This window comes from Pangasianodon hypophthalmus, chromosome 7, assembly GCF_027358585.1.
Source record: "Pangasianodon hypophthalmus isolate fPanHyp1 chromosome 7, fPanHyp1.pri, whole genome shotgun sequence".
NCBI classification, from domain to species: Eukaryota; Metazoa; Chordata; class Actinopteri; order Siluriformes; family Pangasiidae; genus Pangasianodon; species Pangasianodon hypophthalmus.
In genome coordinates, this window is record NC_069716.1 from 3,669,273 (window position 1) to 3,686,876 (window position 17,604).

At 36.0% G+C, this 17,604-nt stretch overlaps 1 protein-coding gene across 1 annotated transcript; it reads right to left on the bottom strand.

The window, feature by feature from the left end:
• Positions 1–275: 275 nt before the first annotated feature.
• Positions 276–2,727, bottom strand: LOC117597705 (uncharacterized). Its single transcript, XM_053235591.1, has 6 exons — positions 2,685–2,727; positions 1,653–2,018; positions 1,379–1,483; positions 1,128–1,217; positions 1,002–1,045; positions 276–766 (listed from the first exon to the last, which is right to left on the bottom strand). Exons 1-6 carry the CDS (start codon positions 2,725–2,727, stop codon positions 650–652), a joined length of 765 nt encoding a protein of 254 aa, XP_053091566.1. The 3' UTR covers positions 276–649.
• Between the last annotated feature and the right edge of the window lie 14,877 nt (positions 2,728–17,604).

The window sequence follows — 17,604 nt, forward strand, 5'->3', positions numbered from 1 at the left end:
ATGAACACTTGTTTATTTTTTTTTTTTATTATTTTTTCCTTAATTGCTGATAGTGGGTAAACTTTAATAACATGTAGAAAAACCACATGTTCAAAACCATTTTATATCCATAGTATCCTGAAAACCTCCCTGTTGTTATAAAACAGGACACTGGACACAACACAACATTTTAATAATCCAGTCAAAAATACATAAATTGAAATTTTTATTTTATGACAACAGTCTATTAGATGCTGTAACAGCATTAATCTAAGCTTTGCTTCTGTACCCCCAGCTGCAGAAACAGCCATATGAACACATGAACACAAATACATTTACATTTACTCATTTGACAGACAATTTTATCTGAAGTAACTTACAACTGAAGCTTAGCTGTAAAAAAAAAAAAAAAAAGCTTGCTTTATATATTTACTCATTTATATGCATTTATTTTATCCATCTATTCATTTTTCTATCTGTGTGTAACTATTTTTACACTTATTTACATTAATTAAAGTCAACACAGGTGCAACACAAAAGTCTTTTTTTATCACAATTATGTTGATTGTTAATTGAGGTTAAACACTGTACACTTAAAAATATGAAGTGCTTTAATATGTGCACAGAAGTAAAACCTGTGATCATCAATGTTACGTAAAAACATTCATTTTTATTTTACATCGGAGTACACACAATCGTCCGCTAAGCCAGCTTTCCTATTTTCAGCTTTGGCTTTCCTCTTGGTAAATTGCAAAGCTGCATAATTCAGTGTTTCAGCTTCGGATTCCTTGAAAATTAAATTAAATTAAAATTAATGCAAAGCTGACCATAGTGACATTAAAACCATTATAAGTAGCAGTATATGACTGTAACATCATATTAATGATACATATAAGAAGTGGACAGTGATCGGTAGGGAGACTCATGCATGACTAAAGTAGACATTGTCATATCTACAGAAGAAGACAGAATTACTCAAACAGTATATAATAGTATAAAATATATACTGTATTTTCTTGCACACGCACCTGCATCATTCCTGGAGAATCTTCTATAGAAGTGTTCACTATTAATAAAGAAAGAAACTTATTCAGACATTTTAACAAAACTGAACTGAAATAATTATTATCTGATGACAAAGCTCTTACTTTTATCATGTTTTCTTCTCCTCAGTATGAAATAAGTGAGACAGAAAATCAGAAGTGCACACAAACCCAAAGCCGTTCCCAAACCGAGCACTGTCGAATGTAGAGATCTAGTCAGTTGTGAAACTATTAAATTTAATGTTACTTAAAATGCATTAAACACAGTGAAAATTAAATTAGCCCAAATTATTTTTAGATGAATTATTCATTAATAATTTAAGATCAATAAATTAAAACTGAATTATACATCTGACCTGTTTTCTTTTGTGTGTTGTCTCCATGCGGTGTTGGTTCACACACCTCTGAATTATCACACACAGCTGGTTTAGATGTTCCTGATGCAGTGGTAACATGCTCACCTATAAACATTTATCATGATTCACTGACTGAAAGTAAACTTTGAATGTCATTGTTGTTAAAGTTACCTAACACAGTTAACATTTCACTACTTCACATGTTAACAGTAATGAAGAATGAAACATTACTACATTTAACCAGTCACATGATTCATGTTAGTAGAAATCTTACCTTTAATTTGTAAATAAGTTCCATCTCCAAACACGAGTGCACAGTAGTACGTGGCTTCATCAGACAGCATGGTGTTTGAAATGGTCATATTGAAGCAGTTTCCATATTTTTTAATTTGGAAACGAGAATTTTGGAATTCATTGTAAAACGTTTCTTGAGCAGTTTTAAAATATCTGACTATTATCCGAGGTTGTTTTCCATTTTGTTGCTTAAACCAGATAATTTCTCCATCTTCTATTCCAAAAACACAACACTGCAGGGTAGCTGAGTTGCCGATCTCCACACTGAGCTTTTTATCAGACTGATAAACATCTGGCACTGTGAGGGATTGTGCAGTAACCCAGCGTCTATCAGACTGGACTGCGTCTAGAAAAACAAATGCATTAATTAGGTGAAGAATGCAATTCAGGTTCATCAAGAGTTATTAAAGATCACCTTAAAGCAGAGGTTCTAAAAACTTTTTGGAACCAGGGACCCCTTTAACTTTAAGATAAATTACACAGATCCCCTCAGCGGAGATTTTTTAATAAACCTAATCCAACTATTCAAATATATTTACATCATTATTTACATTTGTACAATAATAATTTGTCTATTTATTTAAGGTGTAGATCTTTTTATCCCTACACATTCCTGGAAATATTGGGTCCAAGTTGATATTAATATAGACTAACTGTGTTTTAGGTTACTGAGTTTTGGCTGATCCAAAGTCAAATTTAAGTAAGCAGTCAAATAGGTTAATAACTATATGAATACTTATAATATATTTCATAATGTTGGGTTGTGATTTCCACTGCTGTAATCTAAATAAATAAATAAACAAATAAATAGATAAATAAAAAGATGGACCCCACTTTGAGAACCGCTGCCTTAAATGAATAATATTGGAGTTACTAATACATACAATGATTCTTTAAAAAAACTGTCTGGTAGTTAGAAATTGTTTTTAAAAAAAATTAAAGTAAAAAATAAAAACACACCTAACAAGATGCAAATAAATCAAACATGCTGAAAATTGTACATATTACTTACACATGGTGCTGATGATCAATACTAAAATCCAGAAACCAGTCATTTTTCATTTCTTAGAAATTATACAGTGTTTGTATCTCATTTAACAGTGTATGAATGTGCTTCAAGCACAGTTTGAATTTATATTTATAATATAGGCGGTCTATACTGACCACACCCCAGAATGTGACAACATTGGCCCTAAAAAAATTGACATGATACATTAAGCAAGCATATGATATTCTCGTCCACCTACATCTCTCCCACATTTGTCTATATTTGTGTTTTGGTGTTACACAAAGATATCAAAAAGGATAGAATGGAAAATGTGGTTTACTTGAATTCTATTGTGAGCCTACACCTACATCTCATTGTAACTGCCATTTTAATCTGAATAAAATCTTGCCTAACTAGTAATGGTTATCTGGGCCAAAGAAGGGTGTATTGCATTTGAATTTCTACATTTGACAGGGGCTTTTAATATTGCAGGACCTGACAGTAGAGTTCAAAAGACACAGGGGAGGCACATGGACATTAGTACACCAATAAGAGATATGAGATACTTTAAAAGAAATAAAAAGCTGATGTTTGAGGGATGAGTCTGGAATATTGATAATTTGATTCATTTTATTAGATAATTATTCTTTTGCAATAGCTTATATGAAAAATCTTATACAAAAATGCTGTGCTATCTGCTACTGCTTCAGACATCTCTTGAGGATTAGAGAAACCAAACAGATAGTCTCTATAATAGGTGGTGATCTACTGGGGCTGGATTATGGACTCAAGACAGGGTGTACGCATTTCTGTTCTCAGTTCAAGGCGAATGAGAGGTTATGATGATACATGGTATGGAGGGTCCCTTCCAGCCAATGACACCTTTCCCTGAGGACCAACGTAATTGCAAGGAGCTCTTAATTGCCCACATCATAGTGGGGTGTAGCTTTACCAGAGCCCCTTGCATCTGGGAGTACACAGCCCCTACTCCTAACTCAGAGGCATATAACCAAAATGAAGGGCAGAGATAACAAAAATGGGTGTTCTGTTATAAACCTGCATGCAGCCCCAAAATCAATCATGCTTGCAACATGTGTAGTAACTTCATCTCAGCTCTGTAAGAGGCCACGCTACACCACCGGCACCCAGCAGAGGGCAGCAGCAGCACACAGTGAGAGCAGCCGTTCTGGAGAACTCGATTGCCCAGAATCCTCCAAGCTGATTATCTTGGATTGCATGCACCTGCCTGGCAGGATATTTAAGGCCAGCCTAAGACACAGCTCTTTGTCACTCTTTTGTCGAGGGGTGACTGGTATGGTATGTCAGGGCTTTGCTTGAGCATAAACTAAGAAGAAATAGAAATAGAAGAATTCAAAATTGAGGAAACTGAAGAGAGAGGGGGGAAAGAAAGAAAGAAAGAAGGGATATGTGAGAATAAAAAAGATAAATATTTCTCTCCTTGAAGAGTTATAAGCTTTAGAAGCCTATTCCCATTTTGCTATTTTATTTGTTCTAGCTTAATAAAGATTTTTTTTTTGTTTGAGAACACCATTTTGGTATCTCCTTTGTCTGGGTTTTCCTGCCTTTTTTTGACACTGCTTTAGGTGTGCCTGCCCCACCTCTAGTCATTTCACTCAGTGGCATGGTGGTACAGCACATCCCTCAAAGCACAGATTCCTAGTCTGAGCCCTGCTTGGGGATGCCTAGTCAAAAGTGCACTAATCACTCTTGCACTCTTCCTGCCACCGTATTATTAACTTCTAAACCCTGTTTGCCCTTTCCCTCATTGGCAAGCAGGAGTTTTTACTCTGCAGTTGGGTCCGCAATTAACCATCCTGTTACAAGCTTAGTTAATTGAAGCTAAAGAAGTTGTGTGCTATCATATATGAGATGTTACTCCCTGATCAACTCTGAGGATCAGGTCTCTTTGGGCAGCTAACAAGTTCAGATCTGCCTTACTTTCTAATATAATCTATTTACATGGCATGAGCCATGACAATGGTGAATCAAACAGGTGCTGCCCCCAGTTAATGTGAATGTCACAGTCCTTGATGTATGTTTATGGCCAACCCATGCTCTTTTTGAAATTACGCCAGTGATGGACCATTATCTTTCTTTAATTACAAAAAAAAGCCACTTTGTTTAAACTCAGAACTCTTCAGAATAAAATTTAAAACCACGTTATAAATTATAATAAAATTCTTTAATTTAAGTCATAGGAGTGAAGACGAGACGATCTGTACATGAAGCATTACTGAAGTAGACTTTTCACAAGTTCAGTTTGTTACTTTAAATATCATAAGTAACACAAGTGAAATCTGTGGCATACACTGCAACAACAATATTTTGAAATAGGAATATTTATGAGATTATTATGAATAAAATGATTATAAAGCTTATTGTCTGTTTTGTGGGTATTTTTTATTCTATTGCCATAAATTCTTGTGAAAAGCTTATTGTTTCAATAATTTTATAGTTGTATCTCATAATGAACAATGTGGAATATTTAATTTTACATCAGAGTATACACATTTGTCTAAGTCAGTTTTTCTTTCTTCAGCTTTGGCTTTCCTCTTGGAGAATTGCAAAGCAGCATAATTCAGTGTATCGGCTTCAGATTCCTGAAAAAAAAAATGCAAAAACATAACATTTGTCTTAACTGTACTATACACACTAACTACACAGAACAAGTGCAGCATAAAATAATGCTTGGGATTATTGTGCAAATCTGATCAAACTGGCTATAAAGTACTTAACAGTGTTTAAAGTACATAGGAAGGGAAATCGGGGATAAGACTTGGCCTGACTAGTGGTATCTACTGAAAAACAGGATTATTATAGTATATTATACACATTTTAATTGCTTAATGCAATCTAAAAGACAGTGTTTACGTATCTGAACACACACCTGCCTCTTTCCTGGAGAGTTTTCTGTAGAAGCATCCACTATTAATACAAAAAAAATAAATAAATAAAATTAGTCCAAACTGTCTTGAACCATTTATTAGCTGATGAGAAAAGCACTTACTTTGCTCACATTTTCTTCTCAGAATGAAGTAAGTCAGACAGAAAATCAGAAGTGCACACAAGCCCAAAGCTGTTCCTAAACCGAGCACTGCCAGATATAGATAAATATAAATAACATTCCTTTCATAACTTTCATTTCATATAACTTGATTTTTACTGATTACAATAAAATGGCATTAGATTTTGGGGCAGATTAAATTCTAAATTATAAGTAAATAAGCATAAGAAACCTCACCTGTTTTCTCTTGTGTGTTCATGTTAGTGCTGTTTCCATGCAGTGTTGGTTCACACACCACTGATTTATTGCGCACAGCTGGTTTAGATGTTTCTGATGCAATAGTAATATGCTTACCTGTGAAGATGTATCACCTATGAACATTAGTCACGAATCACTAAAAGTCTGTAACTCAGTGTTGTTGAAGAAAACAGTTAGCATTTCACTACTTCACTATTATTTGTCTTCCAGGTTGAACATGCTAATGGTAATAAGGAAAAATATCACTACATTAAACCAGGAGCTTAATCAATTTTAGTGGAAATCCTACCTTTAATTTTTAAATAAGTTCCATCTGCAAACACAGGGTCGGGTTTTGTCAGTGCACAGTAGTACATGGCTTCATCAGACTGAATGGTGTTTAAAATGACCATATTGAAGCAGTTTGAAGATATTTCTGTTTGGAAACGTGACTTTTGGAATCCATTGTAAAAGGTTTCTTTAGCTGTTTTATATACAGTGACTATAATCTGAGGTTTTTCTCTGTTTGGTTGCTTAAACCAGTCTATAATTCCAATGTGTTTTTCAGAAATACAACACTGCAGAGTAGCCGAGTGTCCGATATCCACACTGAGCTCTTTATCAGGTTGATAAACTGGTGGCTCTGTGGGGGATTGTGCAGTAACCCAGCGTCTACCAGGTTGGACTGTATCTAGAAAAAAAATGCATTAAATATGTAATGAATGCAACTTGGATAATATGCTGTTAAAGCAGAAAAGATGTTGGACTGCCTTAAACAAAATTCAAAAATTAAAGTTACTTCTACATTCATCTCACAAACAATTGCTTTAGAGTTGAAGGCTCCATAGATTTTAAGACTGTCTGGTAACTAGAAATCATTCCATAAGAGCAAGAACCAAGTAACAGCCAAGATGAAAATACTTACACATGGTGCTGAAGATCAAAATTAAAATCCAGAAAGTGGTCATTTCATTTCTTGCAGATTCTACAGTGTTTGTATCTCGTTTAACAACAGTACATGAATACGCTTGAAGCATGGTTTGAATTTATATTTATACTGTAGGCGGTCTGTACTGAGCACGCCCCAGAATGTGACGTGATTGGCTCTAATAATACAAAAAAAGGGAAATGATAAACTAGCACGTGGTATTCCACCCCTTTTTTTCACAGTTTTGGTGTTGCACAGAGATCATGACATGAAAGACAAAATGGAAAATGTGGTTTACTTGTACACTCCTACACTAACATCTCATTGTTTTTAACTGCTCTGTTAATTCAACTTGCCTATAGAGTAATGGTCATCTGGGCCAACTGGGCTTGCAATACTTTCAAATTTCATCGTTTTGATGGGGGCTTTTATTACTGAAGGCCTGACGGTACTGTTCTACTGTGTTTGACCTCTGAAGGGATCTCTAGGACTGACTTCTGTATTTAATCATTTTTGCTGCTTTGATTGGACTCATTAAGGTGTTGGTTGACCACAGCAGCTGTACAGGACAAATGATATACTATCTGTGTCAGACTGATTAAAGTATTACGATGGAGTAATATAGCATGTTTGTTTCAATGCCTTCAGTGAACTAAACACTGAAACTGTAGCTGCATATGTCACTGCATCCATAGTGAATGACTGGAACACAGTTGGGGCATTGGCCAGATCATTCAATGTTATCAAGTACTCATAGTGCCCCCTGGCTGTAGAGAAGGCAGTCTTCCACTCATCACCTCCCAGATGCATGCTGGTTGCAAATCCACATGATTTAATCTGGCACCAAATCTGGCAGAGAATACTGGGAATTTATTTGTGACTTGGTTATATCCAGGGTAATCAGTGCAAAGCGGTGACTGCTTATTACTGTAAATACTGCGATAGTCACTGTGTTGTACTGCGACAGCAAGTAAACTCAAATATTTTAACTTTTATTTCAATTATAGATTGGTTTTCTCCCATACTGACTGTGAGATTAGGCTAATTAACCTCAAAGACATTTTTTCATAGCCCTTTTTACCCATATAATTCTAGAGCTGACTGTATCAATATCTATTTATCCAACTTTCCCATGTCAGAAAACTGTTACAGCTTTACCTCTGACTGTTACACACCCATTTCTATAAAAGTTAAATAAAATCTGTAAATTCTACCATTAGATTTTATTTGTTAATAATTTAAATAAATCCTAAAAGTCCACCATAAACAGGGCAGTTGAACTCGGTGAACCTCCCACCAAGTTGTAAATAAAGATGAAAAATATGCAGTAAAGTCACAGCCTGCTCTGTGACCTGAAACAGATCAATTATTATAAATGCAATAAATAAGGTGTGAATGTCGATTATATAATAGATACCAAATACACAGGACTGTATAATTATCACTAAATTTCAGTACGTTGTTAAATTTTTAAATAAATTGTTTGTACACCTAGATTTCACTATTAGAGCTGAACACTGTCGCCTAGTGGTTAAAACTGGTGTATATTTAAATCGTCATTCATTTGTGTAAATAGTTGTTTTAGTAGCGACTGTAGAAGGTTGAGTTTAAATGTAATTTAACTTAATCCAACTTTCAGAACTCTGGTTTGGTGAACTAAATTATGGGATTGCTTTGACAAAGAAGGATGCATGCCATGCTGCCTTCAAATCTCACCTTTTCTCAGGAGCATGCAAATGTTGCCCAAAAATGCTGTTTACATAAGACACTGCCGTCTGATTGGACTCTAAAACAGTAGTGTAGTCTAAAGGCTGTGTCTCAAACCACATACTAAACAATGTGGTAAAACAGTATGCCCTCTATAGTAACAGGGATTTTGACATACTATGTAGTGTACTTGTTTGCGGTTTGGAACTGAGCCTAAGTACCTATAGATTACATAACACAAAAAGAAGTGTTACTTCGACTCCATTATGATTTAAATAATATAGTCATTGTGGACAGATCCCTATCTATCACTGTTTAATGTGCTTTAATATATCACTATGTATTGTCCTTTTACTCCATGTATGTAATAGTCAATTAAATTAGCTCAAAAATTAGATCAACTGAACTACAGGCTATTATATGAAGGTTGAAATTAAAATGACTGACATTAGAAGAATAATTGTAGTGAATCAGGACCCTGAAGTCTTCTGATAACTCCTGCACTTTAAACACTTTTACACACAGAGTTCATCATTTACTAGATGATATTCACTTTTGATAATGTATTATTGTAGGAGGTTTTCAGTTGCTTAACATGTATAAGAGGAACATAAACACAGTATGTTAGTATTACAGGCTGTAAAATTCATTCTTTTTAGGTGTATTTTTGTGGCATGATCAAGACAATTAATTTGCTTTGTTACTTCACTCGAGTTTCAACACCATGGACAGCGACAAAATCCTGACCAGTAACTAAAATGTAGTATAAAGGCACTTTGACTTTCTATTTAGTGTGCAGGTATGTGGTTTGGAAATTACACAATACAAACATACAAAAAAATAAGCTTTATTTTTAAAAACAGCTTTACTTTATATGGATCCTATATTATCATTTTTGTAGTATCTAAACCATCCATCACCTTGGATGTACAGAATAATTCAATATGTAAAAACACATACTTGTGCCATTACACAAGGTACATTACAGTAGAACTTTAATGCTCCTTAGAACAATTTCTTAGTATTGCATATTAAATAAATTTTTTATTGATTTAAACAATGTTTTTATTCCTCTCTTCTTCAAGAGGTTCTCCAGTTAGAACCCTGAGGTGACACTACCAAAATGGATCCATCTGAATACAGAATACAGAAGAAAAATCCAAAAAATGAGAAATGGCTCTCTTTCTAGCAGTCTCCAGGGCAGGAAACACTTCATCTTCCAGCTGTCTCTAGTGCAGCAAACCGAGCACCTAGGAAAAAGACAGAAGGTCATGAAGGTCATTCTGGAGACAGTCCAAAGGGGAACCATCCTTCCACCTCACAGGAACCAGTCATGAGCTCCACGTCACTGCTTTCGGGAGTGGGTATGGAGTCTGCATCATGGTAGTTGCTCCTGAGCCTGGGAAAATTCCTGTGCCAGCGTTGCCCTCAGCTTCAACATCTAACATCATTTAGGCCAATGCTGTGGATCTGTGATTTTGCCTGTTACCTGACCCTGTTCCTTTATGCAATATGCCAGGACATCATAACACCCAAGGTGGCCAGTGAGGAGGAGCTGCTTGCCATCCTGCCTTTATGTCTCATTAGCCACGAGATCAGCTATCCAGCCAGGCCCTTCATTGTGGAGAAGAATAGGCAGGCAATTTGTTGCCAGATGCTCAACAACACCATCAAAATAAGTGCCAAAATGCTGCAGCTAAACAATGCACCAGCAATGTTGTTTCAGGTGTTTTCTGAGCTGCAGACTGGTGCTGAAGGAAATGGGAGGGCCTGGATTGGCTGGTCCAGTTCCATCAACTCGCAGCCAAACTCAACATCCAGGTCATCTTGAGAAGGCAGTTTCAGAAGTTTCCTCATGCCAGCCAACATTGAGTTTCTTGACTGACCTTGTCTGGGGATTTCAGCAGCAGAAGTTTCTCCACACCAGCATGGAGTTCCTCCACTGTCCATACATTTTTAATGTACATAAACTGTGTTTATGTACATTAGGGATGCAACCAAATATAGATTTTGAAGAGGGAGAGAAGTGGAAATTTACTAGCACAAAAGGCCTAAAGCTTGACCTTGGCATTATCTGCACCTGGGCATCCACTCCTCTCTCTTTCAAAAAAAAATTATCATGTTGAAATCACTTGTACTCACTGAACTTTACTCACAGTGTGAGTAACTTTTTCTTTTGTGACAAGAATGAATATATGTTGTCCAATCAATGGACTAGTTCATTGATTACTTATGAGTATTCAACAGTATGCAAATAGACATTTGCATTGACCATTACGGCTTTTGGCAGACGCCCTTATCCAGAGCGACTTACAAAAGTACTTTGACGTCTCTATCAATAAATACATTCTGATACTAGTTCACTAGGTCACAAGCTAAGAATATCAGCAGTCCAAAAACTCTGCTGGGGAGGTAATGTAGTGACAAGTGCTCAGACAATACAAAGGTTTTTTTTGTCTGTTTGTTTTTTTAAAGTGCTAATTTAAGTACTTTAGGAAGAGGTAAGTCTTTAGAGATCGTTTGAAGACTGCCAGTGACTCAGCTGTTTACACATCTAGGGGAAATTCATTCCACCACCTAGGTACCAGAACAGAGAAGAGTCTCGATGCATGCCTTCCATGTACCCTGAGATATGGTGGGACCAGTCGGGCAGTGCTAGAGGATCAGAGGGAGTGTGGTGCCGTGTGGGTTGTGAGAAGTGCTTTGAGGTAAGTGGGTGCTGGTCCATTTTTGGCTTTGTAGGCAAGCATCAGTGTTTTAAATCTGTTGTGGGCAGCTACAGGAAGCCAGTGGAGGGAGCGCAGCAATGGAGTGATATGGGAGAACTTAGGAAAGTTGAAAGTCAATCGTGCAGCTGCATTCTGGTTGCAGAGGACTAATAGCACTCACAGGCAGATCTGCCAGGAGTGAGTTGCAGTAGTCCAGTCTTGAAATGACAAGGGACTGAACAAGCACCTGAGTGGCCCGTGGGGAAAGAAATGGACGAATTCTTCTGATGATATAAAGGAGAAATCAGCATGAGCGTGTCAGATTAGTAACATGAGAGGAAAAGGACAGTTGATTGTGTATGGTTACTCCAAGGTTGCATGCAGTACCCGAAGGCGAGATCAGAGAGTTGTCAAGGGTGATCACAAGATCCTGACATGGGGATTAATGACCTGGGATGAAGAGCCGTTCAGTTTTGCTGCTATTAGGTTTCAGCTGATAAGCTGTCATTCATGATGTGATGTCTGCCAGACATGCTGATATCCAAGCAGAAATATGAGTCTGTGGGAGGGAAGGAGAGGATAAATTGAGCGTCATCCACGTAGCAGTAAAAACCCATGTGAGGATATGACTGCACCAAGAGATTGAGTATAGAAGGAGAACAGAAGAGGCCCAAGTACTGACCCTTGAAAGGTCAAGGAGGATGAGGACTGAAGACAGTTTGGCTGACCTTGCAGCATGTTTCTAGTTTAGAAAACTGTGCCAGAGAAGGAGAATCCTTTGGACAGGAGAGTGCAGTGAGAGGCAAGTGCGATCTGTGTCAAGTTGTGATTTCTTCCACTTTCTCTCTGCTGTTCTTAATTCTCTCCGATTGCTGCGTAACACATCTGATAGCCAAGGAACAGGGCAGGAAATCTTCCTGGGTTTAGAAGATAACACCCATCTTTGACTACATAATACAGCCTGAGAGGATAAGTCCCCCAGAGGAGACAATGTTTTCCTCACCACTCTGTGTAGCGCTATGTCTTTCAATAAACAAATATCTGCTTGAGTAAAAGATGGTATGCAATCATCATTGGTATGCAAATGAGCTCCTGCTATGCAAACACACTGAACCACTAGAACCTGAAGGAAAAAAATTGTACTGCTGCTTTAAACATTATAGCTTAAGAGCAGGAAATCATGTGTAGATGGAGTAATTTCACATGGTGGCAATATCACTCTGCAGTAACACTGAACAGAGGGTTCCTTCTGATCCAACGACCAAAATAGTGTTTCGCAAACAGAGAATGTGATGAATTCATCCATTAAAGTGTTAAACAGTGAGCATAAACTTGAAATTTAGAGTTTAGAGGTCAGTGATAGGAGGAAGAGGCCTGATCTGAAACACACACACACACACACACACACACAGAGTATCTACAGGATGCAGCATCACAGAACACTGTAATGCACTGGTGTAATAATGATAAATCTTTTGTACATATTACTATAGCAGATAATAAAATCACAGATTTAATTACGGAGTTTAGTATTTTTGAGTAAATCAGTTTTGTTTTAATTATAGAGACCAGAGATGCTGAATGCACTTCAGAGCTGTTGCTGGGTGTCTGTTGTGGTCAGACTTTACTTATGAGCTATTGTTAGTCTTCCTGTATACGTGTAGCAATATGTCAGTGGGTATTAAAAACAGTGTGGCTGCAATGAACAGGATGTAATGATACATATGAAATCTAAGGTTCAGTAGATCAAGTGTTTCTCACTCTACTGACTCGTTGATGTTTATGATTGGTTAAGAGCTGAGATCTACTGTTAAACAATCTGAACTATCTATTCAGTGAATGAAATCTTTTATGAAACTCTGAGGGTTCCAATTAATTGGAGCGGTGTACTGTAAAAGACTTGTTAATGTACAACATACATTAACATAATACGTAATATACATGGAATATATTCTAAAATATTTCTTATACCTATATACACTATGTGGCCAAAAGTATGTGGACACCTGACCATCACACCCATATGTGGCTCTTCCTGAAATGGTTGCTACAAAGTTGGAAGCACACAATTGTATAGAACGTCTTTATATGCTGTAGCATTACAATTTCCCTTCACTGGAACTAAGAGGCCCAAACCTGTTCCAGCATGTGTATAAAGCAAGCTCCTCGAGGACGTGATTTGTCAAGGTTGGAGTGGAAGAACTCGAGTGTCCTGCCCAGAGCCCTGACCTCAACCCCACTGAACACCTTTGGGATGAACTGGAACACCGACTGCACCCCAGACCTCCTCGACATCCCAACATCAGCGCCTGACCTCACTAATGCTGTTGTGGCTGAATGAACACAAATACCCACAGTCACGCTCCAAAATCTAGTGGAAAGCCTTCCCAGAAGAGTGGAGCTTATAACAGCAAAGGTGGACTGTATTTTGCATACATTTATTTATGTAAAATAGCGTGTGTGTGTGTGAGAGAGAGAGAGAGAGAGAGAGAGAGAGAGAGAGGAAAAACAATATTGGGAAGAAAAAGATTTTTTATATTGAGTTAAAAGTTCACATTAATATTTAAAAAGATTTACTTATAAATAAATAGTGAGTGTATATGGATCAAATTGAATTAAATAGTCACTAAATGGTGAACATTTTAAAGCTGTCTTGTTCACACTGACCCTTTGCACAGAGTGTATTAATATAAATGGGTGTGGTAGTGCTGTGGTTACAGCTGTGTACTAGACACACAGCACAGCATTTGTACCATGACGCACTTCTGTACCTTTCCTCCACTGGTTAGCTACAACTGTGAGTATCATTTCCTTACACATTTCCTCAAGTCTTATTACATTATAAAACATTATTATTATTATTATTATTATTATTATTACAGTGATTTCGTGTTTAGATTATTTGTAATTACTAATCTTCTGTAACATCTGTAATTACAGTAATCATTGCAGGTGATTTATGTCTGTGAATGTAGTTTCGTGTAGAACCCTGTAGATATGCAACATACTTAAAGAAAAAGTTTTTTCAAAAATCAAATGTTTAGTTTTTAATTAACTGTAATATCACAGATAAAGAGAATGATAGGAGTCAAAGGGACCTTCTGTATCTGACAAATGACAAACAATTAAAAAAGCAGAACATAAAAGAGCATTTTGTGAAAAAGGAGTTTGTTTTTGAAGTGTAGAAATAAAGCAATAGAAAATAATTTGGCAGTGATATGAATACTTCAGAGAACACCACAACCTCTTTTACAACTTTGTATTTGTAAGTTTCCAAATGTATTTATAAATTCTATCATTAAATATTCTATATGTCATTAATCTCACTGTATATCTAAAATAAAATGAATAAATTCCTTACTGAAATTGTTTTTAATTTATTTACTCATTTGGAACAGACAGTACTTAAAGGGATGCACACCTGCACATGCAGCTCTAACATCTATGTTCCCATCGTCGCCTGTCTTTCTGAAGCTTTATTAATGTCCATAATCATAAATATCTACCTGATTTGTATGAAGAGACACAGAGACGTTGGTCAGCGTTTTTACAGTGAGTACATTCCATTAATTTTACTGTGTGGTCAATGGAAATATGGTTTAGATATTTATTTTAAATCAGGAAGTTTCTTGGATTATTGGATTATTTTCCAATAACCGCATGTCTTGAATATTTTATTCCCCTTATACCCCAGCAATTTGCCAAGAATTACATTTATATTTATTAAAGAATGACATGCTTTTTTTTCTGTCAAAACTTACATTTAATGTTGTGAAACATCCACAAAGTAGGTTTGTTTCTGTTATTTCTTACAGTATAGCAGCTGCAGGAAATGGTCGTTTCACCAGCCTCTCTTTTTTTCTCTCTCTTTAAGTTGAGACAAAAGGCCAGCTTGTCATGCTACTGAGAAACTGCGAAGTATAAACGCCTTGGTCCTGAAGACTTTCCAGTGTTGGAAAAACTTAGTTACAGCTTTATATCTGACTGTTAAAGTGCTAACATTGGAGACTTATTCCATAAATGTTAAATAAACATCACTTTAGAGACAACACTTCTTTTTAAAAAATGTGTTTTAGATTTTTAGATTGTGTGGAGTGTCTGACATACAAGTACCTACAGATTAGTGGTTACTATAGAAATGATCACATATCGTAAAGAATACATTAATATAAACCTGTGACTTACAGCTGCACTACTGTCAGAGGCTCTGTTATAGAAAATTAATCAACACTTTCTGCATATTATTTTCTCTCTGATCCCTGACTTCACCTGACATTCCATCATTTGTTTCTATGTTTCTAGATTGGGTGACTTGTCGTGACACGCGCCACACCACGCAGCAGGATGGACAAACAGAAGAGCAGGTTAGGACAGTCCTCCTTTATTTCTGATGGGCTCTCAGGTTGCTGAACTTGTCTCAGTTAATTTTTTTTTTTTTTTAATCAGTAAGAGTATATTCATTAAGAGTTCAGTGATGGTAAAAGAATAATTCTGCTCTACATGCTATCCAGGCCTCCTGTGTGTGTGTTTGTGGTTTTTTTTTTTTTTTTTTTTTTTTTTCCCCCCAAACAACTCTGTTAAATTCTAGATTCTGATCAGTTGTTGATTAAGGAATAACACACGACAGACTGTGCTGTTACACGAATTTAACACGTGATTATGTAAATTGCTTAAATATTATTGTAAGATGACTGGGTATCTATAATGCAATGCAGAAATCTTCAAAATTCCTTTGGAGATTAACGGTGAAGACATTTTGTAAATGACAGACGCAAGTGTCATTCAGTTGTTAAAAAACTTGGATGTGTTTATTTCCAGACTGAGGCTGAAGATGATGTACAATACGCTGGGATGGATTTCTCTATCCAGAGAGAAAAAACAGTAAGGAAGCCCGAGACAGAGAAAGGAGAAACTCTGTACTCTGATGTGGCGATCTTCGGCTGGGAGTGATGCAAGAAATATTTATCTTAATTGACTTGAAATTGTTATAGAATAATAATCAAATAACATAGATTTGTGTAATAAAGTTTCACAATTTCACTTTGAGAAATCATATTTCTATTTATAATATTGACAGTGTGTATTTTCTGTTTTAAATTAATGTTATATTAAAAGCTGTAGATCTGCCTTTACATTTTAAAACCTTATTTTATGTACCTACAAGTTTACAGTCACATTTTATGTGATTGCAATTAGTGATTGCAGTGACGACACATTTGTCATTTTATTCAACATTCAGTAATTTATTTATTATAAACCTACTAAAATGTATTTTTAGATATTTTCTTCAGTATTTCTGTATCTGGGAATCTAAATTTATAATAATAATGCACTGCAATATATGCACAAATATCATTCATAGCTATGCAAAAAACAATGTATTCTGGATAATTTTATAAAAAATTCTGGATTTTTTTGCTTTTGTCATTTGCAGTAATCAATGTACACTTATGCACACATTAAAGCTTTTAACCTTTTTAATGCTTCATGGAATTTTTTTTTATTATTATTTTTGAAACATTGGGTTATAGTGCCAAACAATGTATATATACCAGTATATAACTGACAAAGTACTATGGTAAATTACTATAAATAAACCAAATGTTATTAAGCATGATCGGCTGACTCTGATTACGATTGGGCCACTTATCTACAATTATCTACTCACCAAACATTGAATTGGTTTATTGCCAATTAAAACAATAATTGGAACAAACACACCCTAAACATTTGCTCCCAAAAGCTCCATGCCTTAAATATTTTTATAATATTTCACAGTCACGATATTAAACATGATAGCCCTGTGGGGGTGGGAAAAATCAGCAAGATAAAATGGGAAAAACTAAACAATTGGGCCTGTGCAGTGGGTAGCACCATCAGCTCAGAGCTCCTACTTTCTGTGCCAAGTTTTCCTAGGATTGGCTCTGGATCCATCATGACACCGAACCAGGGTACTGTCAATTGAAGATGAATGAATAAGAATTCCAACCTATAGCCAATTGATCCTCCCATCCCTAGAATATACAGTGTGTACATTAAATATACAGTGTATCAGATACTGATCCAGTAAATAGTGCCACACTTCAGGGCCCAACAGGGGGCAGTTGTGAAGTTAAACTCCACTCAACCTTTCAGTGCAAATTATTGATGCTCCAAGCATACACCAGTTTTAACCACTAGGTGGCAAGAATTTCTCCAGTCTGAAATCTATACTCAGAATTAAGTTGAATAAATGAAAAATAAAATATACAAGTTGTCAGGTATAAACTGTTGTATCTAATAAATACATAAATTAATCAACATAGTGCCGTACATAAGTGGCAAGATTAATATTTCCAG

Coding starts and splice junctions, on each gene's coding strand:
- LOC117597705 (XM_053235591.1), bottom strand. CDS start 2,727: ATGACTGGTTTCTGGATTTTAGTATTGATCATCAGCACCATGT. Junction 1,218..1,378: donor CAACACACAAAAGAAAACAG/GTCAGATGTATA, acceptor TACATTCGACAG/TGCTCGGTTTGGGAACGGCT. Junction 767..1,001: donor CAGGAATGATGCAGGTGCGT/GTGCAAGAAAAT, acceptor TTAATTTTCAAG/GAATCCGAAGCTGAAACACT.